The sequence below is a fragment of the Pelodiscus sinensis genome, chromosome 3 (assembly GCF_049634645.1).
Source record: "Pelodiscus sinensis isolate JC-2024 chromosome 3, ASM4963464v1, whole genome shotgun sequence".
Lineage (NCBI taxonomy): Eukaryota > Metazoa > Chordata > Testudines > Trionychidae > Pelodiscus > Pelodiscus sinensis.
In genome coordinates, this window is record NC_134713.1 from 10,628,161 (window position 1) to 10,654,988 (window position 26,828).

At 44.3% G+C, this 26,828-nt stretch overlaps 2 protein-coding genes across 3 annotated transcripts in view; one reads left to right on the forward strand and one right to left on the reverse strand.

Annotated features, from left to right (window-relative positions):
• Positions 1–592: 592 nt before the first annotated feature.
• Positions 593–11,556, reverse strand: CENPQ (centromere protein Q). Its single transcript, XM_075923372.1, has 9 exons — positions 11,424–11,556; positions 9,727–9,873; positions 7,773–7,827; positions 6,925–7,048; positions 6,154–6,222; positions 3,943–4,072; positions 1,812–1,931; positions 1,497–1,574; positions 593–1,015 (listed from the first exon to the last, which is right to left on the reverse strand). Exons 2-9 carry the CDS (start codon positions 9,868–9,870, stop codon positions 887–889), a joined length of 849 nt encoding a protein of 282 aa, XP_075779487.1. The 5' UTR covers positions 9,871–9,873; positions 11,424–11,556; the 3' UTR covers positions 593–886.
• The window catches only part of MMUT (methylmalonyl-CoA mutase), a 34,286-nt gene continuing 18,996 nt past the window's right edge, over positions 11,539–26,828 (forward strand). The window contains exons 1-8 of one of the 2 annotated variants that reach the window (XM_075923368.1): positions 11,539–11,636; positions 13,164–13,560; positions 15,708–16,075; positions 18,022–18,179; positions 19,989–20,160; positions 22,921–23,169; positions 24,375–24,486; positions 25,573–25,688. In XM_075923368.1, the coding sequence (XP_075779483.1) occupies positions 13,197–13,560; positions 15,708–16,075; positions 18,022–18,179; positions 19,989–20,160; positions 22,921–23,169; positions 24,375–24,486; positions 25,573–25,688 (1,539 nt within the window). In that variant the 5' untranslated portion in view covers positions 11,539–11,636; positions 13,164–13,196. Of the gene's footprint in view, positions 11,637–13,061; positions 13,561–15,707; positions 16,076–18,021; positions 18,180–19,988; positions 20,161–22,920; positions 23,170–24,374; positions 24,487–25,572; positions 25,689–26,828 lie in introns of both variants that reach the window. The other variant, XM_075923369.1, reaches the window with a different exon arrangement.

Here is a 26,828-nt window from a genome sequence, read left to right on the forward strand (position 1 = left end):
GTGAACACCTTTGTTATGCAATAGACTAAGTGAAAGGAATACTATTCAGCTGATAAGATGAAATGTTGATCCATTAATTTCAGGTTCCCACATAAGTGTTTTGATTTACATTTAAAGACAGGCCTAATTTTGCTTGAAAAGGGAACAATTATAGTGGATTAGCAACTATTCATTAGATAAAATGTCAATTACATCATTCAACTTCAAATAAGATGTAATTTTCTCTTTAGAATTAAAATTGGGTCCACAGAGGTGCTGAATTCACATTCTTGATATGACTGGGGTAATATAATGAAACAATCCTAGTCTTCCAAACAACACACACACCCCACATATCTAATGTGATATTAGAGCTAGTAAATTTACTGCTGAGCCCCAAAAGAGAGTCTGAAAAAGGAAAATATCAGCCATAACCAGTGTTCCCTGTAAGCTGTGCAATTGTATGGCCTCTCAGGAGAGTTTCAAATGCCACCAGGCTGATTAGCAGAGCATCCACAGCTAGGCTTTTGTTTCTACTGGTGATGCACATTTGCATGTCTTGGTGCACATAAAAAGTTAATCCGCACATGGATGGAAAAGATTAGAGTGAACGTTGGTCATAACCTAGTTTATTAATACAATATATATGCTATATAAAAGTGGTCCTTATGTGGATGAACTAAGTTGTACATGTCTGGTCTTTACACCAATGAAAAAAGCAGCGTATCACTAATGTTTGACTGGGCAACAATCAATATATTGTGCAAACATCTGTCTAATAAAAAGGTTAACAGATATTTGGTGTTTGCAGAAGGCAAGTCTTTAGAAGCAAAAAACATTTTGTCAGAGTCAACACCCGCTGGCATGAAATAAAGCTTGCCTTAGCATTGGCAGACATACAGATTCCTCAAAGCAAGTCCACCTTCTCGTAGGCCTGTTCAAGGAGAGTCAACATATTCTTCATCTCAGCTGACTGTTGGATGGAGTGTAGGTCCTTCAAAATACCTTTCTGATCTTGAATTTTCAGAATCTCTTCCTGAGGAAGAAATACAAGCGAGAAAATGAAGAATAGGTGAAAGAAAGACAAGACATATCCATTTCATTCAGGGCATATCTACAGGGAGCAATACTGCGCAGTACGGAAGGGCATTTTCGAAATCATACCCACGTATGTGTAGACAAGCCCTTAAAGAGGCCAACAGAAATTCCATCTAGTCAGACTACTTCCAGCAGAGTCCTAGCTATCTACAAGCTGAAAGGAGGATCAGAAGTCATAGGCAGGGAAGTGATCCTTAACAATTGGGTGGAAATATCTGAGACCATTTAATAAACTGCTCCCTGTTATCAGAGAGTCAGCTCTTATTCAGAATATCTTAGTCTATTCAAATGCAAATGCATTGCTCTCCCTAGGAGAGAGGAAATACAGACAATTCCTGCTAGAAAGGAAAATTTGGTTTCTGTTGTGTCCTCCTTATCGGCTGGAAGGTCACTGAAAACAGTACTCTGCCCTTGCTCACCTGAAGAATGGGTGCTTGCAGACTGTTCTTTGGGAGTTCTGGAAGGCTGAGGACCCCTGTACCGTTTGTCTGGAACACCTAGAGGAGCAAGAAAAACTCAATCTGATGACAGATGCAAACAGAGCCTTTACAAGCCACCATTCTCCTAATTTCTTAGTCCTGAATAACAGAAATCTCCAATGTTTAGAAATCCTTGAAAATGAACATTCCTAATCCCAGGGTTTCTCTCTCCTACATAAGACCCTCTGCTGAAAAATCCTGGTTCCAGAAACATGGCCTCCTGGGATCAATGCATCAAATCTTGTTATGAGATACCTTCTTAGCCTTATCCTCAGCTTCCTCCAACCGGTTCCTGAGAGTCCGGATTTTATCCTGCAGGCTCTGAATATTCTCATCTGTATTCTCAGCAGTCTCCACAGCTGTTGCTATTTCTTCCTGGGTAAAAATGGAAAGAACAGAATAAATACAGTTAAAAACTGTTTATATGCAAAACATTGTGTTAGAGTCCTACGTAACAGACTCATTTTTTAACTTCCCTGATGTAGCCCATGGGACTGAACTACATGCTTGTCTACATATCTTTTCTTATGGATTTCTTTTTATATATATATAATTTTGTTTTACTATACTAGGTTTATATTAAAGTAGTTTGACTGCAATGTAAGGCATGTATAGACCACATCCTGTATGTTGAACTAAGGCAAAGTTAGCGTACACATATCTGGGACCTTTCATCTAGAATAGATAATGAGTTGAAGCATAAGGTTCATATATGGCTGTGACCTTTAATACACATATAGGGTGCCTTGAAGCAGCTTAGCAAAGCGGGCTTCCCAAGTTCATACCCCTTTTTAAATTTAAGTTACACCACAAGGAAAGAACCAAAATAACAGCATCACACAGTTGATTCAATCAGTTTGTGATTAACTACTACTCTCTAATCCTTTTCAGCAATACTACTGTCCAGCCAGGTATTCGCCATTTTTTAGTTGTGCATTTGACTTTTTCCTTCAGACCAATTCTTAATTCGTCAAGGTCATTTTGAATTCCAATTCTGTCCTCCAAAGTGCTTGTATTTGTGTCCTTTGCAAATTTTATAAGCATCACCTTCTCTCCATTATCCAAGTCATTAATTAAGACTTTGAATAGTACTTGACACAAGATGGACCATTATGGCACCCCACTATATATGTCCTTCCATTTTGGCAGTGAACTATTGATGACTACTCTGACCAAAGTCTTTCAACTAGCTTTGCACTCACTTTACTGGCCACTCACAGGATACTGAGCAGGATGGACCTTTGGTCTGATGCAGTATGTTCATGCTTATGTTATGTTCACCTCATAGTAATTTCAACTACACCACATTGCCCTAGTTTGCTTATAAGAATGTCATGTGGGATTGTGTCAAATGCCTTACTAAAACTGATATATCACATCTATAGCTCCCCCTATACCTCCATTCACTAGTAACCCAGTCGAAAAAAGGAATTAGGTTGGTTTAACAGGATTTGTTCTTTACAAATCTATGCTGGCTATTTTTATAACACTATTATCATCCATGTGCTTACAAACTGGGGGTATGTCTACACTGCCACTCTAGTTTGAACTAGGGTGGCTAATGTAGGCATTCAAACTTGCAAATGAAGCCCGGGATTAAAATATCCCGGGCTTTATTTCCATGTTCCCGGGCGCCGCCATTTTTAAATGCCCCGTAGTTTGAACTCCCTGCCTGTGGCTACAGGTGGCACAGCCTAGGTAGTTCGAATTAAAGCTCCTAATTCGAACTACCATTATTCCTCTTGCAAGGAGGTTTAACGGTAGTTTGAATTAGGAGCCTTAATTTGAACTACCTAGTCTGTGCCGCGTGTAGTTGCGGGCAGAGGGTTCGAACTACGGGGCATTTAAAAATGGCAGCACCCGGGAACATGCAAATAAAGCCCGGGATATTTTATTTAATCCCGGGATTCATTTGCAAGTTCGAAAGCCTACATTAGCCACCCTAATTCGAACTAGGGTGGCAGTGTAGACATACCCTGAGAGATTAATAACTTGTTTTAGTTTCTTAGGCTGACCGGTTTATAATTCCTCAGGTAGTCATTGCTCCCCTTTGCACTGTGAGGCACACCAGGGTGCTGTTGGTTTCTGGTGGTTTTTGTTTTGTTTTAACAGAATGCCTGATAAAAGAGGTGAATAAGACCAGGATTGAGTGAACCTGGACTGAATTTCCTCTTCATCTCAGGAAACAGTAATCTCTCCAGGGGTCCTTCAATGAAGCAGTATGAAGAGAAACTCAGGAATGAGAGAATATTAACACCGAAGTTCCCCCCCCTCCCCCGGGACTAAATGGTCCTTCTATTGGAGGAGCCTTTGAGGAGGAGAACAAGGATTTATACATATTCTTTATTCTGATCCCAATCCCTCTTTACCTCCCCATCTCCCTTACCTGCAGTAGTGCCACGGCCTCTTCATTGGATGAAAGATTCTGTTTCTCTGTCACCTTAAGACTCAGCACATTTTTCAGGTTGCTCAGCTTCCCTGTAGGCACCTTCAGGGTCTTGTAATGTCTCAGAAGCCTTGATTATAAAAAGAAAAAGCATCACCTGTTTGTTCCTTAAAAAACATGATGGTCTACTAAAGACCCACATACGGAGAAGGCATATTCACCAAACATTATTCTCAACTAGCCAATAAGACGGGATTTTCAGGTCTTCTCTCCTGAGCTCTCTCGCTCTGTCTCTCTCTCCCTCCCTACTGCCTCCCCCCTCTCTCTCAGCTCTCCTCCGCCTCCTGCCTCTCTCTCCGTCTCTTTCTTTCTCTTCTCCCCCTCCTCCCTCTCACTCTCCCTTTCTCTTCTCCTCCTCGTGCCTCTCTCTCCCCTCTGTCTCTCCCCGCCTCCCTTCCCCTTCCCCTTCCCTCCCGCTGTGGCGCTTGGCTGAGTGCTGCCTGCTCAGCCAGGCTGCTGCGAAGGAGGAGGGGTGGGGTGGAGACGTACATGGCCAGGGTGCGGGGCTGTCTATGTCATCGTCCCCCCCCCACCCCCCCCGCGGCGGCCCGGCTGCGGGGCACACCACTCAGCGCCACGGCGGGAGGAAGAAGGGGGTGCGGTGATGTACACGGCCCCACCCCCTGGCTGTGTACATCACTGCCCTGCCCTGCTCCCTGTCCCACCAGGCCCACCTGAGCGGTGCTCAGCTGGGCCCCGGCAGGGGAGCAAGCGGTGGCAAGCGGCCCTTTGGGGTCCGGCTGCGGCGAGTGGCTGCACCCACCCCCCCTTGCCAGGTCTACTTCCCGCCCCCCTCCTCCCGTCCAGCCCCATGGGCCCCGATCCCCCCCAGCTCTGCTTCCCACCCCTTCTTCCTGCCAGCCAGTCCCAAGGCCCCCCGGACACCTCCCCGCCAGCACTGCTTCCCTCCCCACTTCCTCTGGGCCCCCCCCACCCTCTCCTACAGCTCCTGATGTCCCCCCCGAGCTCTGCTTCCCACCCCCCTTCCAGCCAGCCCCGCCCCCTTCCCCTCCCTCCAGCCCCCCTCATCCTCCCCTCCAGCCCCACAGCCCCCAATCCCCCCCCAGCTCTGCTTTCCACCTTCCTTCCGGCCAGCCCCGCCCCTTCCCCTTCCTCCGTGGCACGCTGCGCCACTCCGACGGGAGTGGCACAGGGCGCAACGGAGGGAGGAGAAGGGGGCGGAGCTGGCCGGAAGGGGGGTGGAAAGCAGAGCTGGGGGGGGATTGGGGGCTGTGGGGCTGGAGGGGAGGATGAGGGGGCCAGAGAAAGGGGGGAGGGAAGCAGCGCTGGCCAGGGGAGTGGTGTCCGGGGGGCCATGGGGCTGGCCGAACCGCCGCAGAGGGAGGGAAAGGGGGGGCGGGGTGCTGATGTACACAGCTAGGGGGCGTGGCCGTGTACGTCAGCGTTACAGACGCACAGACACTGGGCTACTATATATATATATATATATATGACATGATGAGCTGCTGTTACTGAAGTAAAGGGCCCAAAATGTTTAAGAAAGGAGGGAAAGAGGCCTGAAATTCTCTTCCAAGAGTGGTATGGTTGAGATGCCTAAGCACAGAACTAGGAGCCAGCAACTCCAGAGTTCTTGACTATAACTATGTTGTCTGCTGTGGTCTCTCAATCTCTTTGGCTCATTGTGCTATCTGTAAGGTTAAGTAGGTTATTACTATTCTCAGGTCTTTGTTAAAATTAATTCATTTTTGTGAAGTGCTGTAGAAATTTGTAGTATCATTATTTATAGAGCCCTGCACATATCTTCACAAATGCGAACACAGTGTTTACCATCCTTGCAGACTGGACGCAGATCCTCATTTCTGTATCCACATAGGCAGGGCTCGTCAAGCCGCGGCAAGCCCCACTCGCCAGCCGCGTGGTTTGACAGACTGCACATGTGCTGACCGCACTGTGCCGGCTTGTAATCTACTTGCCACAGGTGAGTAGATTACATTAATTGATGAGCCCTGCACATAGGGATCCAACAGTGACATAGGTTGCTGACAGGGATGCAAAATCCCATTTAATTGGTTGACTGGTTAACCAAGAAATGTAACCGATTAACCAATTGGGGGGGTAAAGGAGGAGGGGACACTCCAGCCCAGATTTCCTGAAGATGCACCTGTGTCTCTTCTTCATACCACTCATTACCTTTCCTTCAGGAGGTTGAGGTGCTTTTGAATGTCATCTTTTTCTTGTACTGATTTACTCAGAATGGATCTAGAAGACAGAAAAGGCAAAGTGTTAATTTCTACCACAGAACCTGTAAGTAAAAGAACATTACTGGCATAGGATTATAAGGTCAGCAATGTCACACAAGAGATGACTGTCTGGCAACGCTTTCATGAAATAATATTGTTGAACTGTAAATACAGCCGGTTATGCTGTCAGTTTACCGAGGTCTGTCTTTATTTTTTCACTTGATCTATTCCACAATCTGTTAAATGTCACAAGGCCTTTTTACCCATCTTGAGAACGCTTTCCAAATCTCATGCTTACCAATGAAGATTTCCTGTGTCAGACAGGCAAACATGCATTATAAAGTTTAGAATTCTCAATTAGGGATATAAAATTCCATTCAATTAGTTATGAGGGCTAGTGGCTGGGAATCGGCAGCTTCGCAGGGAGAAGATCCAGGGAGAGCTGCTAGCTTCCAACACACACAGGCTGGGAATCGGCAGCGTCATGCGGGATGCAGGTGGGGGGCTGCTCCCAGGTAACAATTAACAGGTTACCCATTCACATCTCTAGCCTCAATAACTAATTAATTACTCAGACACTTTCAGAATGATTTATTCCCCCCCCCCCCCCCATCTATTACATTAAACATCCTAATTAATTGAAAAAATAGAATGAGATTCCTGGTCTTATGTGGTTGAAACCCTGGCTGGAAGTTGAGATGTGGTGATGCTTGATACTCACAATATTACTGAATCCATCATGCCTCCCAGGTGGTCCATGCTGGTGTCTGAGAGAGGCTGCCATGCTGCTGTTTTGCCAGGGGCCAACTTCACCATTTTTCTATCCTGAGCACCTGCTTCTGTTGCTATCAGAAAGAGAAGGAGAAACAGTGAAGATGTGACCTACTGGACTTGGATATAAAATGTCTGGTAAATCAGTTATTTCTCTGACTCTCAAATGACAGAGCTATCAACCCAAGAGCAGATTTTCTGTCCCAAAGAAAAACCATCTCAGACTGTTCACATTATCAGTAGTAGTAATTTGTAAAGCATAGACAGTATGTTGGGTGATGTAAAATACACAGAAGATATCTGGTCCCTGCCCCAGGAAGCTTCCATTCTAGTGATTTCCTCCCAACATATTTGATTAAACTGGTGAAAGGACTGAGAAGTAAGCCCATGAGAAGCCATTCTGGCTACTAGGGATGTTAAAATGCATTTATTTGTGTAAATGTCTAACTGCTGAAATTTTACATGCTGGGGAAGGTGGGAGCCAGTGCTTGCAGGGAGCTGGCCTTTAAGCCAGCTCCCCATGAGCATCGGTTCCCATTCCCCTCCCTCCCCCTCCCCACTTAGAGCTGCTGCCTCTATATCAGAAGTAGCAATACAAGGGGCAAGTGGATCCATGGGAGCCAGTGCTCATGCCTCCCTGCCCCCTCCCTGCCCTGCTATCTCTGTGGGAGGCAGGCAGCTCCGTGGGAACCAATTAAATGGGATTTTACATCCCTACTTCAGTGTATGGATTTCTGGGGTGAAGTACTAAAATACTGATGGGATACAGACATGGGGAGATGATAAAGAAATCTGTACCTTCAGGAGACTGCTCCCTCTGTCGCTTCTCTCTCTTCTTGGCTGTCCGTGTGACCTGGTAAAAGGGAAAATGTACACCAAAGAAAGAAATGTGCAAATGTTTTCTAGTGCATGGGACCATCCACTTGCTACCAAGAACCCATTTTGTAATAAGGGCTGTGGAGGTATTTGAATATTTGACAATGTCCTTTTGCCAATGTCTTTTTTATCTCCTGTAGAAAAGGGTTGTTTTCTGGTTTGTGCAGCCATATTCATCGAGCACACATTTTCAAATAAGATCACATCTCACACAAGTTCTGCAGGCCTTTTAAACAGGAAGAAGCAACACATAACCAGACCCCTTTAGCTCTTTCATTACAGAAGCAAGTCTGTGAATGAGAAAATTTATGAATTTCACTTCTCCTAATCTCTTTCCAAAAGCAGTTTGGGGCAGCACTGTTCATAAAGTTAGCTGAGAACGTTTAGCCAGTGAATGTGAATGTTTAACCTGCCATGGGCAGGAGCAGCTCCAGTCATCCGGAGCACCACCTGCCTGTGGTGGGGGGGCCAGCCCAGCAGCGGGATAGGGTGGGGGTGCTCCAGCCCTTCCTTTAATCAGTTAACCGGTTAATCAATGGGCTCGTCTACACTGGCCCCTTTTCCGGAAGGGGCATGTAAATTTCATGAGTCGTAGTAGGGAAATGCGCGGGGGATTTAAATATCCCCCGCGGCATTTAAATAAAAATGTCCGCCGCTTTTTTCCGGCTTTTAAAAAAGCCGGAAAAGAGCGTCTACACTGGCCCCGATCCTCCGGAAAAAGTGCCCTTTTCCGGAGGATCTTATTCCTACTTCAAAGCGGCGGACATTTTTATTTAAATGCCGCGGGGGATATTTAAATCCCCCGCGCATTTCCCTACTACGACTCATGAAATTTACATGCCCCTTCCGGAAAAGGGGCCAGTGTAGACGTAGCCAATATGTTTAACTGATTAACCGATTAAACGGGATTTTACATCCCTAGCTGAGACAAGGAGCATCTTTCGGACAGAAAGATGTGCCCTACAGATAATGAGCCAGGAGTGATCCACTTTCTACAAGGAATGATTAAGCTAAGATGTTATTGCTCTAATCATGTAGTAACTAAAGCTTCAAAGGGGTAGCCAAGTTAGTCTGTAACTGGAAAAACTTGAAAAAACAACGAATAGTCTAGCAGCACTTTAAAGACTAACAAAACATGTAGATGGTATCATGAGTTTTTGTGGGTGGTTGTACCATCCTCATGATACCATCTACATGTTTTGTTAGTCTGTAAGGTGCTGCTTGACTATTCGTTGTTTTTTTAAGTTTTTCATGTAGTAACTAATCAGTCCCAGAAAAAAATCCCTTAAACAGCAGAATGGCCAGTTGTGTTTCATTAAGTTATGTGACTACACTGCCCCCTCCTGGCCAATGACATAAAACTGAGATACAGGCAGTCCCCGGGTTACGTACAAGATAGGGACTGTAGGTTTGTTCTTAAGTTGAATCTGTATGTAAGTCGGATCTGTCCGCTGCCCGCGTGTTCCGCCGCTTTGCAGAGCAAAGACGCGGAGCACGCGGGCAGCGGACAGCCCAGAAGCGTCTGGGCTGTCCGCTGCCCGCGTGCTCCGCCGCTTTGCTTCCTCTCCCTGGTCTGCTGGAGACCAGGGAGACAGGCCCCGTTCGTAACTGCGGATCCGACATAAGTCGGATCCGCGTAACTCAGGGACTGCCTGTAGTTATTTCCTGAAGGTCCTGAGGATTTTTTCATTTCTTTCCATTCTGTCTGTGTGTTGCAGACAGAACGAATGTCCATTCTGAACAAACTGAATATTTGCTCAAATGAAGTAAATATTCACAGAAAAGCTTTCTTCCCCATGCACACATTAGTAGAAGGACAACATGTTTTCTCTTTCCACATGAATATTTTGGACTGATTAGTCTGAAATGTAATTACTTCTTTTTCTTGTCCCCGTTTTTGTCCTCCATCTGCTTTTTTGCTGGCAAGTTCTGGGTGCTGCTCTGACTTGTTTCTCTTCTGTGCTGCTCCTCCCCTGACAGACTTCCCTGCCTTAGGTGGATGAACATGGTGATGTTTCATTGCCTATAAAGCAGTGGAGAAAGAAAAAGAGGTCAACAGAAACAGAGATTTATAATCTATAAAGGAGAGTAACACACACAGATATTAAACTGGAAAACTATGTTGAATACAACATAATCCTTTGTGTATCTGAGAGCAACATTCCTTTGGTATATGTCTCCAGCTGCTGCTGCTGCTGTTGGAGAAGCCAATGGAATAATGTGCAAGCACCAAAGACACACCTCCCCCATTACTTCTCAGACCCACTAGTCACCATTTGTTTGTTATAAGATCCTAAAAACCAATGTCACATCTGTTACAGGAACTATTTTCATCACATCCTCACACTGTTTTTCCCAGGCAATTACTACAGGTGGGACATCCCTGGTCCAGCATCCTCAGCGCCTGACCAGGGGAGGTCAACGCTCCACTCCCTGCTCTTGGCCTGGCTCTCCGCATCAGGCCCGCTGCCCCCAACCCTACTGGGGCTGCGCTTCTGGCCTGGGATCTGGGCTACACTCTCCAGGATGCTAACTCTCGCTCCTTCTGGACCACGGATGTTGCCAGATCAGAGTGTCCTGGATTTTAGAGGTACAACCTGTAATATGACACAAGGGATGATGCCACTATACCATGACTTCTGGAAGCAATTGTCCTGACATGGGAGGCAATGTCATTCTGCTGAGTCTCACAGGAGTGAAAGCTGTGACATGATGGACAATCATTTCTTTGCAGCAGGGACTCTGCTGACTTCCCAGCGATCACATCTCCGCTCTCTTTTGCGGCAGCACCTCTCAAGGCACAGTGATTAGGGATGTGAAGGAAAAGTCGACTATCTGCTTATCAGATAGTCAACAGGCTAATCAACTAGTCACTTCCCCCTCCCCCCCTTGCTGCCTCTATCAGAAAGAGGTAGCTGGGGGGCGCGGGAGGTACTTCAAAGCAGCAGCGCCATGTGGAGCCTTGGGCCAGCTGAGGTGTCCCCAAGCTGCCTGCAGCATTTCAAAGCGGGAGTGCTCCCTGGAACCCGGGATCAGCTGGGGACTCTCCCATTGACACCAGCCTCCATGCGGCACTGCCGCTTTGAAACGCTGCATGGAGCCGGATGCCGGGCTCAACGCTGGGGCTGTTGCTACACTTCAAAGGCCAAGGCCCGCTATCGGCCAATGGAATAGTCGATGCAAAATGCATCGACTATTCGATTAGTCAATTACTCGCAATTTAACATCCCTACTGCAGATGATGTGATTGTCATGGAAACGGCTGGGTCTCCTGGCTGGACTGTCACGGAACATGGGACTGTCGTGACAGTAGGTTGGATTCACCTGGGCTGTGCGTTATGCGATCTGGGAAGCCAAGGGCTCCTAAAGCTGAAAGACTACAACTCCCAGCAGGCATTGCCATGCCTCGTCATAGAGCGCAGGCCACGGAGGGCGCATTGCATGCTGGGAAATGTAGTATGGCCGCCTAAACACCCCTTTTCTCCTCACGGCTACCTGTTGCCGTCGCGTTAACCGACCCCACCTCTGCAGCGTCCCACCGCGCGGCCCGCCTCCCCCCTCTGCGAGACTCACCGGTGCTCCTCACCCATCCGGCCGCCAGCCCAGTCTCCCGGCGGAACACGGAGCCGTTGGCAAGAGCGTTCCCGCGCTGCGGCGCGCATGCGCACGCCGGGGCCCAAGCCAGCGTCCCTCCCAGCGTGTACGGCGGAGGTGCGCCTGCGCACTCGGGTTTGTTTGGGTTTGGCTGGGGGGTGACTCGGGGCCAGACCGGGATCAGATAGGCGGGTAAGAGAATGTCCCCGAATCCCGCCGGTGACGTCACTGGGGAGTGGGCTCTGGCCGTTAACTCCCCTTCCCCCCAGCCCGCTCGCCAAGCCAGGTGCTGACACGCCTGCGCCTCAGGGGCGGGCCTGGCTCCTTGGCCCCCGCCCGCCGTAGGGCAACCGTGACGTCCGCTCGCGCGGCCAGACCCGCCCTGTGCGCTAACCGTCCCGCACGCGCAGGGTCCCCGGCTCCCCTCCCGATTAGACCCCCCCCCCCATCTCCCCCTCCCGCCTTCGCTCAGGGGGCCGGTTCCGGCCTGAGGGATTTGGGCTCCAAGAGCGGGCTCTGGGCCTGGCCGGGGGAGGGGGTGAAGGCTCCAGCTGCTGCCAGAAATGAGGGGCGCGGTGCGGGAGAGCGGGCTCCGGGCTGGGCTAACGGGGCGCGGTGCTGGGGGTGGAGTGACGGTCCCGGCTGAGCGATTGGGGGTGCGGACTCAGGTCTGGGGCAGGTTGGGTGCAGGACGCCACGATCGCCATCAGGTCCCCCAGGCACAGAGGGGCGCCCTGCCCTGCCCTTGTGTCCACAAGTGCTGCCTCTGCAGCTCCCGCTCGTGGCTCCCAGCAAATGGGAGCTGTGGAGCTGGTACTAGGGACAGTCCATGAAGCTTCCCTAGTGTCCAACCAGTTCTGCTAGAGCAAACTAGCCACCTTACTCTGAAAATGTAAATAATTTCTGAGAGCCAGTTAGCCACACTCAATTGGCCAAATAGCCACATGTGGCTAGTGTGTTGGACTCCCCAGGTCTAGGGGCTACAGGGCTCTGGTGGCAGCTTCTGGGAGCCACACAGAGCCAGGGCAGGTGGGGAGATTGCCTTAGCCCCCTGCCTTATTGCCAATTGGAGCCACCAGGGTCCTTTTCCAACCAGGAGTTCTGGTTGAAAAGTGGATGCCTAGCAACCCTAGACCTTACCTGTGGTAAGAGAGCAGGACAGTGGCCTGGCTCATGCCTGTTAATGTACCCCAGTGCCCTTCCATCACAATACCTCTTTGCTGGTTCGTGTACCCCCAATCCTTTTTCATGATGCTGCTGCTGCTGCTGGCCAGCCAATTGCTCCTCTTTCTGTAGCTGACTTTCCTTCCAAAGTGCAGTGTTTTGTGCTTGTCTTTATTGCATTTTAGAGCAGCTCTCCAGTGCAGGGAGGTGTGGGGTAATTAGGGATTGAGATGGGTAACACAAAGGGGTATAATGCATGGGCACGGATAGATGAGGCTTGAAGGCATATTGTGCCTGGATTATGTTTGTTTAGACAATTAAGTTTTCCTCAAGTTCCAATACCACAATTCATTTTACTCTCATTATGTTTGAGGTTGAGTGTTTACAAATGGTTAAAGCAGGGAAATGGGTTCCATTCTTTATTTCTGGCAGTGATTTGTTGTTGGAATTTAGGCAAGCCTCTTAACTGCTGTGTGGCTCAACTTCCCCATCTGAGATCTTTGGATGAAAGACAACATGGCAGTGTCATCAAGTATTATATTTCAATTTCCCCAGCTCTTCTCACATTGGTGACCCACACAGGAAGACATGTTGAGGGCTAAGTATGGGCTTCGGCACCTCTGGCCACACTATTCCAAGTGGATGGCAGGACTACAATCCTCCAAGATCATGTGCCGTGCTCTGCACCCCGAGTGGGCTGCTATGGCTAAAAAACAGCTGAAAGGCAAGAATCCAGAAGAACTGATATGGCACACACCAGAAGGAATTGTCATCAAGCCTTTGTATTCGAGAAGGGATACAGAAGGCTTTCCTGAGGAGCTGCCAGGAGTGAAGCCTTTCACTCGGGGACCATATCCCACCATGTACACTTACAGACCCTGGACTATCCGCCAGTATGCTGGTTTCAGTACAGTGGAGGAGAGCAACAAATTCTACAAGGACAACATTAAGGGTAAAGCGAACCTTTTTATCTCTGTCTGCATACATGTAACAACCTAGCTGCATTTCTGGTTTAGCCTAGCAAGGATAGTACATAGATCATGGAACAATTTAGTGTTGTTTCATAGTCCTAATGGGAGACAAATTTACTGTGGAAAACCTGCTAATTTTTTGTCAGTTTTAATTAAACTTTTAATATTAATTCATCCTGGCATTCTAAATTTAAATATTATGCTTTGAATTTTTTTTAATTATATGTTATACTCAGAGTATAATAAGCAAGCCATTTTCCCAGCAATGACATTTTCAGGTTTTTGAGAGCAGGTTTTCCAATATTTCTTCAACATGTTAAACTTCCCAACAATTCTCTTCTATTAAATAAAATTAGATACTATGTTATAACATTTTGGATGTCAGAAGTAATTCAGCCACTGTCGAAATTGAACCACCTGGGCTCATTTAACCCCATATGTTTTCTTTCCAGTGATGCAACCTAAAACATTTTTGAGGAGAAGGGAAGTATAATTTTACCTGTCAAAGCAATAGTGGAAATCCCATTAACTAAAAAGTTCCAAACACAGAGTATTTATGGTTCACAAATTGTTCTTCAGAAAGGCTTTTTTGTATAAATGTTGTCCGCAAACTATACTTTTATCAATAAGCAAGAATACTTCTAGAGGTGTCACTGGTTAACCAGCAGACCGCACTTCTCCCCTGTGGCATAGTACAGTGGGCCTGAGTTGGCCAGAGTAGGCTACCCTGCCCATGACTGGGGGCTGCTCCAATCCAGCTGCAGCCTCTCTAACCTGGCTTGGCTAGAACAGCTCCCCACCCACCTCCATTTAAGCAGTTAACCATTAAACGTAAAGCTTAACCAGTTAACTGATTAAACAGGATTCCCTTGGTTCTTTCTGGTCTGGCTTGCTGTGTGACCTTGTCAGTCACATATTTTCTTCATTAAGTAGGTATATTTAATGCTTAACCCTAACAGGAATGTTTAATATTGCTTAATTATTTGGAAACACTCTGTGAAAAGCTCTACATAATTGCACTACATATTGTGGGGAAGATGATGCTCTCAATCTGTCCAGAGTCCCAGAATTGCTGGATATTGGTAAGAGGTAAAGACATTTACTTCAAATTTCTATCATTAAGCATTAGAGATAATATCCCACTGAGATGAACTGGAGGCAGTTCATGCCTCTCTGAAAACTTAATATTGAAACACAAAAAGCAAGCACTGGAGGAAAAGGACTCCTCCTCCAAACTTAGTGTTTTGATATGGAGAGGTTACATACTAGGGAAGTGAATGAGTAACTGGCTGCTTGGTAAGTATTACCCTTAACAGTAAAGCATCACCCTTAACGGATATTAGTTAATCAGTACACAGGACCAGCCTTCCATCCATGGCCTGCCATAGGTTGGGGGCTGCTCCAGATGGTCCCCCTGCACTTGGGGCCACAGGTTCCTCCTGCTGGCCCCCCACGTGGGTTCCCGCAGAATCAGTTAACTGGTTAAACCTAAGGTTTAACTGGTTAACTAATTAACTGAGATTTTACATTCCTGTTATATAGCAGTGCAATGGGTACTAGTAGTACAATCCATTGGCTTCAGTAGCAGTTGGTATGTGTTAAGTGTAAGATGCTGAATCCAAATAACAGTTGACATACTAGCAGCTCCATGGTACTGCCTCTGTAACACAGTTACCATTCATAAATACTACGGCCAGAAGAGACAACTGTGATCATCATTCTAGTCTGACCTGCTATGCAACAAATATGACATAACACCCCACTACAGAGCTTGTTCCTGCTGCCCAGTGTAACCAGGACAGTTATGCAGTGTCTAGGACATTTTATTCCCTTGATGCCATGTCAGCGTTTGGCTCTGAAAGTTATTTTTTCATTTTCTATGACTACAGCCTTGGAGCTGCATTGGTGCACTTTCGAAACGAGATTCTTTACCATAGTAAGAGTTAGAAACTTTTTTGAATGAAAATTTAAATTCCACAGAAACTAATAAACCTCCAGAGAAGTTTGAAGCTAGCCTGTGACACTACATATTGTATCCGTTTAGACCCTGATTATATAAAATAGTTAGTTGCCATTTCTAAATCAAGCCTGTGGTACTATTCTAATTAACTTGTTTTCATGAATTTAGCTGGCCAGCAAGGATTGTCAGTTGCCTTTGATCTGGCAACCCATCGTGGCTATGATTCAGACAATCCACGCGTTCGTGGTGATGTTGGAATGGCTGGAGTTGCTATTGATACGGTTGAAGACACCAAGATCCTTTTTGATGGAATTCCTTTAGAGAAGATGTCAGTTTCTATGACAATGAATGGTGCAGTAATTCCTATCTTAGCTACATTCATTGTAACTGGGGAAGAACAAGGAGTGCCTCAAGCCAAGCTTACTGGGACAATCCAGAATGATATACTCAAGGAGTTCATGGTCCGAAATACATACATTTTCCCTCCAGAACCATCAATGAGGATCATTGCAGACATTTTCCAGTATACATCAAAGGTATTTAATTTACTTCTATTATATTATTTATGCAGTGCTCCCCATTTGTAGAAGACACTTTACAGAATAAAGAGAAATAAACCATGGCAGCTACTAACAAAACAGGATAGGAAGTAGGGATGTTAAATTTCGATTAATTAACTAATCAAATAGTCAATGGGGCTCTTTTGCATTTCAAAGATTGAGACGCAGTGTGGAGCACGGGGCCAGCAGGGAGTGATTGAGGCAGCAAGGGAGGGGAAAGTGACTAGTCGACTAGTGCTTTTGCTTATTGGATAGTTGACTATTGATATTGACTTATCAGATAGTTGATTGGTCACTTTACTATAATCCTTGTACTTCCTAATAGGGATGTAATCTCATATTGCAATAGGGCATGTAGATCTTAATCATTTGGGGAAAATTAGATATTAATCACTATCTAAAGATAGCAAGGAAAAAGTGCAATTTAGGAAGGATGTTCATGGTGCACAGGAAAAAGCTTGATCAATGGGGTTTAAAAGGCTGTTTTGTGCCTAGAGGTCAGCATGGAGGAAGACTAAGGAAGGTGACATGGGCAGATTATGTAGGCTGGGCCAGAGTGCTGCAGAGACTTGAATGCAAGGAGAAGTTTGATATTTTTAAATGCAGGAGAAGAGGGAGCCAGTGCAGGGATTGACAGAGATTGGTTTTAATGATAGATGAGAGAGACTATTTTGGCTGTACCATTTTAGATAGGTTTGAGGGAGTTAGTGTGACGAGACGAAAAGATGATGATTTTTATAATCATTGTGGGAAATAATGAAAACTCAACTAATTAGTTGTTGGGCAGAACGCTAGAAATAATTTAGCTATATTAAGGAGGAAAAGCACAGAATATTAAGATGGTGAATGGAGTATGAATATCTTAAGATTTGTCCAGAAACAACTTTGCTTTGATTTGTTATTTACAATGAGTGGAGTTGTTGTTAAGTATTATGGGCTAAATTTGTAAAAGGACTTGGGCATCAAGCTGCTGTTCCAGACACCTAAATCCCAGAATCAGGCTCCACTGGGATTCGCAAGGGCTCTGCTCACTGCCCCTGAACCATGTAGCAATCTAAAGTTGTGCAGCACCTAGGGATGTAAGGGAGTAGTTGACTATTCGCATCCTCTCCCTCACCCCCTCTGCTTTAAAAGCCAATTCCCCCTCAGCACTGTCTCTGCAGTGCAGGGGCAGAGGGGGACACAGGACTACATTTAAAGTTCAGAGCTGCAGCGGGGTCCAGCAGCCCCTGTTTGTGGGGGGTCCCCCCCCACTTGCAGCCACTGATACTCGCTTCCATCCCTAGTCTAGAATTGTGGGAAAATTGATGCTGCAGTGGCCGATCTTCTGGTGTTCGATTTAGTGGGTCTAGTGAAGACCCCATCAACACCGGTACTCCTCACTGTTGCGGGGAGTAAGGGAAGTCAGTGGGAGCATTTCTCCTGTTGACCTCCCACAGTGGGAATGGCGCCGAAGTTCAGCTTAAGGTATGTCAACTACAGCTATGTTGTTTGCCTTCTGACCTTCCTCCATATTATAGACCTGGCCTTAGTCTGTTTTGCCTTTGGAGCTTGATCCAATAAGTGTGTTCAGAACTCACTTTACTGAATCTGACCTCTACAGACAAGCTTACATAAAATGGACAGAGGTGAGGGGGATTATATCCATCCTCGTAATTTTATCTCAGTTGTGAGGGTACTTACTTAGGATGTGGCAGACCCTTAATTCAGGTCCCCTCTCCACCTGAGTGGAAAAAGGAATCTGAACAAGATTTGCCACCTTTGCGGTGAGTGTATAGCCACTGTGGATCAATAATGAAAGAATGGCTGGGCCAAAGAGAGAGCAAGCATGAGAGAGACTTCTGCCTACATTTCTTCACAGGCCTAATAAGACAATTATCTGATTCTGCCTTCACTGTTTTATTGCATTTTTGTTTACTCAGCACATGCCAAAATTTAATTCCATTTCAATCAGCGGGTATCATATGCAGGAGGCAGGAGCTGATGCCATTTTGGAATTAGCTTATACTATTGCTGATGGATTGGAGTACTGCAGAACTGGACTAAAGGCTGGCCTTACCATTGATGAATTTGCACCAAGGTAAGTAAAACAAACTCCCAGGTACTTAGCTGCCTTTCAGAAAATGAATAGAGATTCTAGGCTTTAATTTCATGTTTGGACTCTGACATTCTAAATTGTGCTACTAACAAAGGTGATATCCATATCACTGGCCAACTTTTAAATTAGTGTAATATTGCAGTGGTGCGGAGTAAAATCTGGAATGACAGACTCTTAGGGTATGTCTAGACTGCATCCCTGTGTTGGCTTAATTTGCATAAAATTGGCCGCCGTTTTTGCTGACTCAGCACTTTGTCGGCAAAAAGCAGCAGTCTAGAGGGGGATCTGTCGAGAAAGAAAGCCTTTTTCGACAGATCCCTTATGCCTCCTACAAGGAGGTTTACAGGATCTGTCAAAAAAAAAAAAAGCTTTCTTTCTCAACAGGTTCCCCACTCGGCTGCTGCTTTTTGCTGACAAAATGCTGAGTCTGCAAAAACAGCAGCCATGTTTATGCAAATTAAGTGCGGGATATTTAAATCTCTGCTTCATTTGCAATGTTGACCTGCGAAATCTTCATCCCTCTGCTGACAGAAGGATGCAGTCTAGACATACCCTTAGATTTAATCAACAACTATTGCAGCCGTCTGGTGTCAGGGAGGGCAGCTTTAAGCAGTCACTGCTGTCAGATTGCTGATAGCCCTCAAATGATCCTGGGCTAGAGCCAAGTGGAGTGAGAGGGCTCCCCTACCAACAACCATCTTGCAGCTCACTGGCCTTACTCGTGACAACTAGGTGACATTACGCAACCAACCAACTCCTAAGTGAGGACTGCCCCACCCTCTTTCCAAATCATGTATAAAAATGTTGAACAATACTGGTCTCAGCACAGATCCTTTTGGTCCCTACTATTTCTGTCTCCACTGTGAAAACTGTCCATTTATTCCTACTCTTTCCCCTCCCCTTATTTTTTAACCAGTTACTGAACCATGAGAGGACCTTTCCTCTTGTCCCATGACTGCTTAGTTTACTTAAGAGTCTTTTGTGGGGAACCTTGTGAAAGGCTTTCTGAGAGTCCAAATACAATATATCCACTGGATCACCCTTGTTCACATATGTTGAACCCTCCCCCCCCTCAAAGAAATCTAATGGATTGTTCAGGCATGAGAACCCTAACATATCATGTTAATCTGTGTATCTGAGAACTCTGTTCTTTTCTATAGCTTCAACCAATCTGCCTGATAATCAGGCTTATTGGCCTACAAGTGCCAGGATTGCCTTTTGAGCTATTCTTAAAAAATCAGTGTCAGTTTAGTTCTCCTCCAGTCTATGAATAATGTGAAAAAAGTGAATAAGGAAGTGTTGTTTATCTTTTGATATGACCTAAGAACCAGGGGTCACCCAATGACAATAATAGACAGCAGGACTACAACAAACAAAAGCAAGAGCGTCTTTGCACAGCACAGTTAGCCTATGGAGCTAGTTGTGTTGTGAATGCCAAAAGTATAACGGTGTTCAACAAAGAATTCAATAATTTCATGAGAATAAGTCCATTGGTGGCTCTTAGTGAAGATTGGCAGGGTTGCAACCCCATGCTCTGGGTGTTCTTAAACCTCTGACTGCTAGAAGCTGGGAATGAGTGATGGGAATGGATCACTTGAAATTGCTCTGTTAAAGTCATTGTTTCTGAAGCATCTGGCACTGGCCACTGTTGGAAGCCAGGATACTGAGTTAGATGGATCATTGATCCGTATGACTGTTTTTCTTCCTTGATGTAATAGAGAATTCTGGGACCTATCTTTATTGCTCATTATCCTGTACAATTAAAGTCCTGGACATGTGCTCTTATTGCAGACTGTCTTTCTTCTGGGGAATTGGTATGAACTTCTACATGGAAATAGCTAAGTTAAGAGCTGGGCGACGGCTTTGGGCTCAATTAATAGAGAAAATGTTTCAGCCCAGGGATCCCAAATCTCTTCTTCTAAGAGCTCATTGTCAAACCTCAGGATGGTCCCTTACTGAGCAGGTTGGATTTTGAATTTTAAATGATTTTCCATGAATGTGATCATTTTAGGACTAAATCTACTGATTCATGCATACTAATACTCCTGCCTGTCTAATGCTTTATTGAGACAAGCAGTGTAGTAGCTCTAATAGCTTTGAACTATGTGATTTTCTCATTTACATACTGCACAGGATGACATTGTGACTAAGTTAAAAGACAACAAAATAAAACATTTACGTATAAAAAATCTGAATTTCTTTCATCTGGAAATGTTTTCTATCTGACATAATCATATCCTACTTTGCATATCAGAAATTTAACAAGCAGCCGCCATAAAATATACTGACCCAACTAGTATGATGCAGCCCTGCAAAAAAATGATATCTCAAATGAATTTAAAACAGTTAGTTTAAACTAGTGACAGCTACATATTATGATGCCTTATATACCCTACTGGCTAGATAGAATAGAGCTATTGTTTAAACATTGGCCAAGAGTTGCTAGAATGGGCAGAATATAAGGGCTTTGTCTAAACAAGATTGCTGTACCACTATAAATTAGATTGTTTTTTAAATCTTTGGTCTATGTCTACACTCGCGTCTTCTTGCGCCAGAAATATGCACCTGAGGCTAAGCGTGAAATATCGCTGAGCCTCATTTGCATATCTAATGAGTCGCCATTTTTCTGAAAGAGGCTCTTGCACCAGAAGGAGCTGTCTACACTGCCCCTTCTTGCCAACAAAAACCCTCTTGTGCAATGCCTTTATACCAATTATTTTTCAGGAAGAACAGCATTGTGCAAGAGGGTTTTTGTTGCTTAAGAAGGGGAAGTATAGACAGCTCCTTCTGGCGCAAGAGCCTCTTCTGCAAAAATGGCGACTCATTAGATAAGCAAATGAGAGGTCATCAAGTCCAGTCCCCTGCCGTGAGGGCAGGACCAAGCACCATCTAAATTATCCCTGATAGATGTTTATCTAACATGCTCTTAAATATCTCCAATGAGGGAGATTCCACAACCTCCCTAAGCAATGTATTCCACTGCTTAACCTCCCTGACAATGGCATCCTTCCTTCATTGTTTCTTTAGCCTTTCCAGTCTTATAGACTAAAGAGAGGAAAATCCTTATGTATAAAATTGAAATTAATTTTTTATAGTTTTGTCTACATCTATTCACGCTACCATTGCCTACGATCTAGGGATGTCAACGTGTAGTTGAGTACACGATTAACCAATAAATCTGGTCTTATCGGTTAACCTTATTAACTAAACGCACTCCCTCCCCTTGCTGCCTCTGTACCAGAGGCAGCAGGGGAGAGGCAGAAGCCAGTGCTATGAGCAGCCTCTGTCCACAGAAAGCTTGCCCCCTCACTCCCTGTGCAGTCAGGGTCTACTGCCACATCGCAGCCTCTGTCCACTGTGGGCCCAGGCTCGCCACAGACAGAGGCTGTTCTGTGGGATGCTGGCGTACATCCTGTCTGCAGGGAGCTCGGATCTCTTGTGGACAGGTGCTGGTGCCGCCCCATACTGCTGCCTCTATGTGAGACAGTAGTGCAGGGCAGCAGGCAGGAGCCAGTCTGCATAGGGAGCTGGTTTTTAAACCAGCTCACCTCACGAGCTGGCTCCCACCTGCCACCCCATGCTGCTGCCTCTGATATGGAGGCAGCAGTGTGAAGTAGCAGGGGGGCTCCCGGGTGTAGGGCTGGGAGCACATTGGCTGCCAGCCCTGCCCCCAGGGGCTATCAAATAGTCATGTAACTGAAAATAATTTGTGAGATTAAATGACTATTCAGTTAATCACTATCTAATATCCCTACTTAGATCACCTCAATCTGTATTATCTGTGGAGAGGTAGAGCGGTGCCCGATTTTTAAATGAGTTATGTTGAAGCTTGACAAACTATGAATTGAGAAATTCTATTTGTATTAATTCTGTGGTATTTATATAATAATTTTTATTTGCTTACGTTCATCATACATGATCATTCTGAGACAGCTAATTAAACACAATCTTTTCAAAATCCTGTTGCTGTCACTTCTCCAAATGAAAAACTACTATTGCCTTTTTTGTGTTATGGACAAATACATTCTCAATATAAACCAAGTGAAAAAGTGATGTATAGATTCAAAATGTTCAATAGTTTCAAAAGCATTCAAAGAAAATAGTAAGGGATAGTGTGTAGAAAGGAAAACTGGAGGTTGGAATTCCTTAGATTCTTTTTCTAGCTCTTTCTGATGTGATGGATGACTTTTCACAAATAATTTATTTTTTCTGTAAAATAAGCATAACAGAGAAGCTTTATTAACTGACCTAAACCAGTGGGGGGGAGGGAGAGGGCGGCTTAGGCCCTCTGATTAAATATACTGTGAAAGTGCATCCATTCAATATACTGTGAAATGAATCTACCTAGAAATGTGAAATCAGAAACAGGTTTGTCGTACAAATTATCAGACATAATGAGATGCCACAAGAGATTAGAAGGATTTTGTTTTATATACTTGGCCAGTTTAAATGGCTGATAGCCAAATTCTAAAGATATATTTGTTTATAGAGCTTCGTCTTCATTCTTTCAGTAGAAGGTTCCTTTTATGTATCAGCTTGGTTGCATTCATATCACTGTTCTTTTCTTTTTCTAACTTGGCTGGTTTTTGTATAATATTAATTTTTATGACCCAGTTATACCAAAAAACTAACACTTTTTTCAGTGCATTAGTCTGAGGATGAAATAATCATCTCAGTTACATGGCATCCACTTCATGCTTCAGAGATTTCCTTTTGCTTTTAGGATCCCTACAACAATGTTATCCGTACTGCAATTGAAGCAATGGCAGCAGTGTTTGGAGGTACTCAGTCTTTGCATACAAATTCATTTGATGAAGCCTTGGGTTTGCCTACCGTGAAAAGTGCTCGCATTGCTCGGAATACACAGATTATTATACAGGAGGAGTCCGGTATTCCTAAAGTGGCAGATCCATGGGGGGGTTCCTACTTAATGGAATCCCTTACCAATGACGTCTGTGAGGCCGCTTTAAAGGTCAGTTGTGCAGGTTTTAAGTTGCAGAGTCATTGATGGTTTAAGAAATGCCCTCTAAGTAGCTATTTGATACAATAGTAGATTAATTTATGTTTAAATTTCCTACCATTAAAGCCCAAAACCAACAATGCAGTTAAGCACGAGTATAGCTTTAAACATGAGTAGTCCCACTGAATTCAGAGACACTACTCACTACCTAAAGTTATAGCTATATTTAAGTGGTTTGATAGGTTGAGACCTAGGAGAATACACTATCTGTTTGGAATTAAACACATTCTAAAAGAAAATATTTACACACTGGACAAATGAAACAGACCTGGAGATTTTAGGTGCCTTCTGATGGGCTCCTGTTTGGGTGCCTGCATCTGTCTGGAAAACTCAGCAGGAAATTGAGGTGAGAGGTGTCACACCTGTGCAGCTAAGCTTCTGCAATCTGTTAGGATGCTGAGGACTATAGACTTCAGCAATCTATCTGAGACTGTAAGGATTAGATGTGTTGTGGGTTCATCATATCTTCCCCTCCATACACCCTTCCAGTCCAAAGATCTCAGAGAGTGTATTGTGGAACCGCATCTTAAATACTGGATGTGCAAAAGGTGGGAGATTCACAATGTGAGAGCGAAGTATATGGGAAGAGAGCCAGCAGCAGTACCAGAGCAGCACTTGAAGATAATGAGAGACACTTAACATCACTCTTGTATGGGCATGAGTAACAGTTTACTTATATAAGTAGTTCTACTCATCTCTGTGGAACTAGTCACACGAATAAAAATAACCATTTGCAAGTTTCAGGCTTTAGGCCTTAATTCTGCAATTATCTCCATGTGAGTGGATCACGGGGCTCTGTACAAAGTCCCGTTAAAGTCAGTTTGGCTCTATATGGGTGCAGATATCTCGCCATGAGAAGTTAGTTGCAGAATGTGGGAGTTGGACTATATACCCTTCAAGAGCAGAGGTGAAGGATCAGGAAAATGGTTTCTTATTTTCTTTGTAAAATACCATGCGTTAATACTGTTCTTTCTTTCTGTGTGTAAATTGAGAAAGCTAAATGATACAAATATAGGTAGCTCGAATATAAACTTTTAATTTAAAGCATGACACTTAAGTATTTTAATAGGGATTTTGGTAATACTAGATTGTAAAAAGTTAGTTTCACGAATCTTGCTATTAACCATTCTCTTAATTTTTCTTGTTACTTTTCTTAGCTTATTAATGAGATTGAAGAAATGGGTGGAATGGCCAAAGCTGTAGCTGAGGGAATTCCCAAACTCCGGATTGAAGAATGTGCTGCCCGAAGACAAGCCAGGATCGATTCTGGTAAGGACAGGGAATGGCGGAGAGACAGAGGCGTTAACTCCAAAGTACACCCTTTTAAAATATTGTAATTGTTTGGAGATCTGAGCTTTAAACAGTATTTTAGTTCATTTTCACTTCTCAGACTAGGCATAATGGAATTAAATTAATAAGAATGGACATTTTAGATAGAATGTCAGTGAAAACTTCCTGAGAGGGGGTCTATTAGTCTGTGAAATAGTCTTCCAGGGGAAGTGGTGAAAGCCAAATTGCTTGACATATATGTAAGACTAGGTTAGTCAAAGTTTTATACTATGTGGTGAAAGAATATCCTGCAATGATTGGCAATGTAATTGCCTGAGTTCTACACCAGCGACACCATCACAAGACCTAACCAGATCAGCCACACCATCATTGGTTCATTCACCTGCACATCTACCAATATAATTTACGCCATCATGTGCCAGCAATGCCCCTCTGCTATATACATCAGCCAAACTGGACAGTGCCTACATAAAAGAATAAATGGACACAAATCAGATATTAGGAATGGCAATATGCAAAAACCTGTAGGAGAACTCTTCAATCTCCCTGGACACACAGTAGCAGATTTAAAGGTAGCCATCCTGCAGCAAAAAAACTTCAAGACCAGACTTCAAAGAGAAACTGCTGAGATACAGTTCATCTGCAAATTTGACACTATCGGCTTAGGATTAAACAAAGACTGTGAATGGCCAGCCAAGTACAAAAGCAGTTTCTCCTGTCTTGGTGTTCAGACCTCCACATCAGCTGCTAGAAGTGGGCCTCACCCTCCTTGACTGAATTAACCTCGTTATTTCTAGCCTTATTCTGGCCTGCATATTTATAACTGCCCCTGGAAATTTCTACTACATGCATCTGACGAAGTGGGTCTTTGCCCACAAAAGCTTATGCTCCAATACATCTGTTAATCTATAAGGTGCCATAGGACTCCTTGTCGCTTTTGCAGATCCAGACCATTTAAATATTAGACAGTTACTTAGATATATAAAATACTGTAACTTTTCAAAAATAGCTCAGCAGTTTGTGACTATAGTCTAAATTCTTGATCATTGTGTGGAAAATCAACAGGGTCTGAAGTAATTGTTGGAGTAAACAAGTACCAGTTAGAAAAAGAAGAGACAGTTGAAGTTTTGGCTATTGATAACAGTTCAGTCCGAACCAAGCAGATTGAGAAGCTTAAAAAGGTAAGTAGTACATTTTTGAAAAATGCAAATTCTTGTCATATTTTAAGTAGCTTTGTGTGACATTTTCTTCAGTGAGTTTGTTTGCCAACAAAATGCATTTTTAACAGTGACAAAACTGTTCTTAAATTCAGCAATTTAGAGACAAACTTCAGCACTTCAATTTCTCTGAGGTTGATTCCTGAAATCTAGATTATTTGCATTTTGCTTATTGTTATTCTCTGTATTTAGTTAGATTAAACAAAAATTAAACTGAGTTGAAATTAAATCATAGCTCTTTCCAGCAAGAAGGAGATGATATAGTGGATTCTCTGGCCTTTTACCCTTGGATGCTTGTGTTCAAATCCTCCTTTGGCCACACAGACATGAGTCTGGTCTCATCAGGACCTCTGCTGGATATTTTGCAGATCATTAATGAAATGCATTGAGACTGAATTGTGGGAAAACCTGCAAATAGCACAGGCAGATTATTATTCCCCAGATCTATGGTTAATTTGAACAAAGCTTTACCTAGACTGTAAGTTCTCTGGGACAGGGACCTACTTTTTCTGATGTGTATACAGTTCCTAGCACAATGAGGCTTTGAGGCAATAGTTCAGTGTAAATGTTAAGAAAAGCTTAAGGAAAGTACCCAGACAAATTCAGCTGAAAAATCAATGAGGGGTAGGGGGAGGAAGAACATGGCACCAGTGGACTAGTACAGGAACGAGGCCAAAGACTGAAGGGAAAGGGACAGCGGGACTATACTTTTACATTAATTCTGTCTGTGGAACATTAATGTTCTTCCAATTAACTCTTCCTTTCCTGGTCCATCACCATACTGCTTTATTAAAAATAGTCCCTTAACATCTGGGGCATCTTAACATGTCCATGGTATGTTGAGCAGCAGAGCAGACACATTCTATCTGATGCCCCGGTATTTATATATCAAGGATACTTAGTTGCAATCAGATGGTTAAAACAATTTATAATTTTAAATAGCAAGCCAAAAGTATAAATCACAGAACGTAATAAACAAAAGACTGTTTAAATCACCAGTGGGCAACCTAGGCTGGTAAGTGGGGTGCATGAGTGGGTCTCCATCTCAGTGGGCCACAAGGTTGTTGTAACCAAGGGTGCGTCTAGACTACAGGGTTTTGTCGA

Excerpts from the sequence above, each read along its gene's own strand:
- CENPQ (XM_075923372.1), bottom strand. The coding sequence starts at position 9,870 with ATGAAACATCACCATGTTCATCCACCTAAGGCAGGGAAGTCTGTCAGG. Across the intron at positions 6,223-6,924 it reads ATGATGGATTCAGTAATATT|ATCCATTCTGAGTAAATCAG; the intron begins GTGAGTATCAAG and ends TCTGTCTTCTAG. Across the intron at positions 4,073-6,153 it reads CTCAACCTCCTGAAGGAAAG|GCTTCTGAGACATTACAAGA; the intron begins GTAATGAGTGGT and ends TTTATAATCAAG.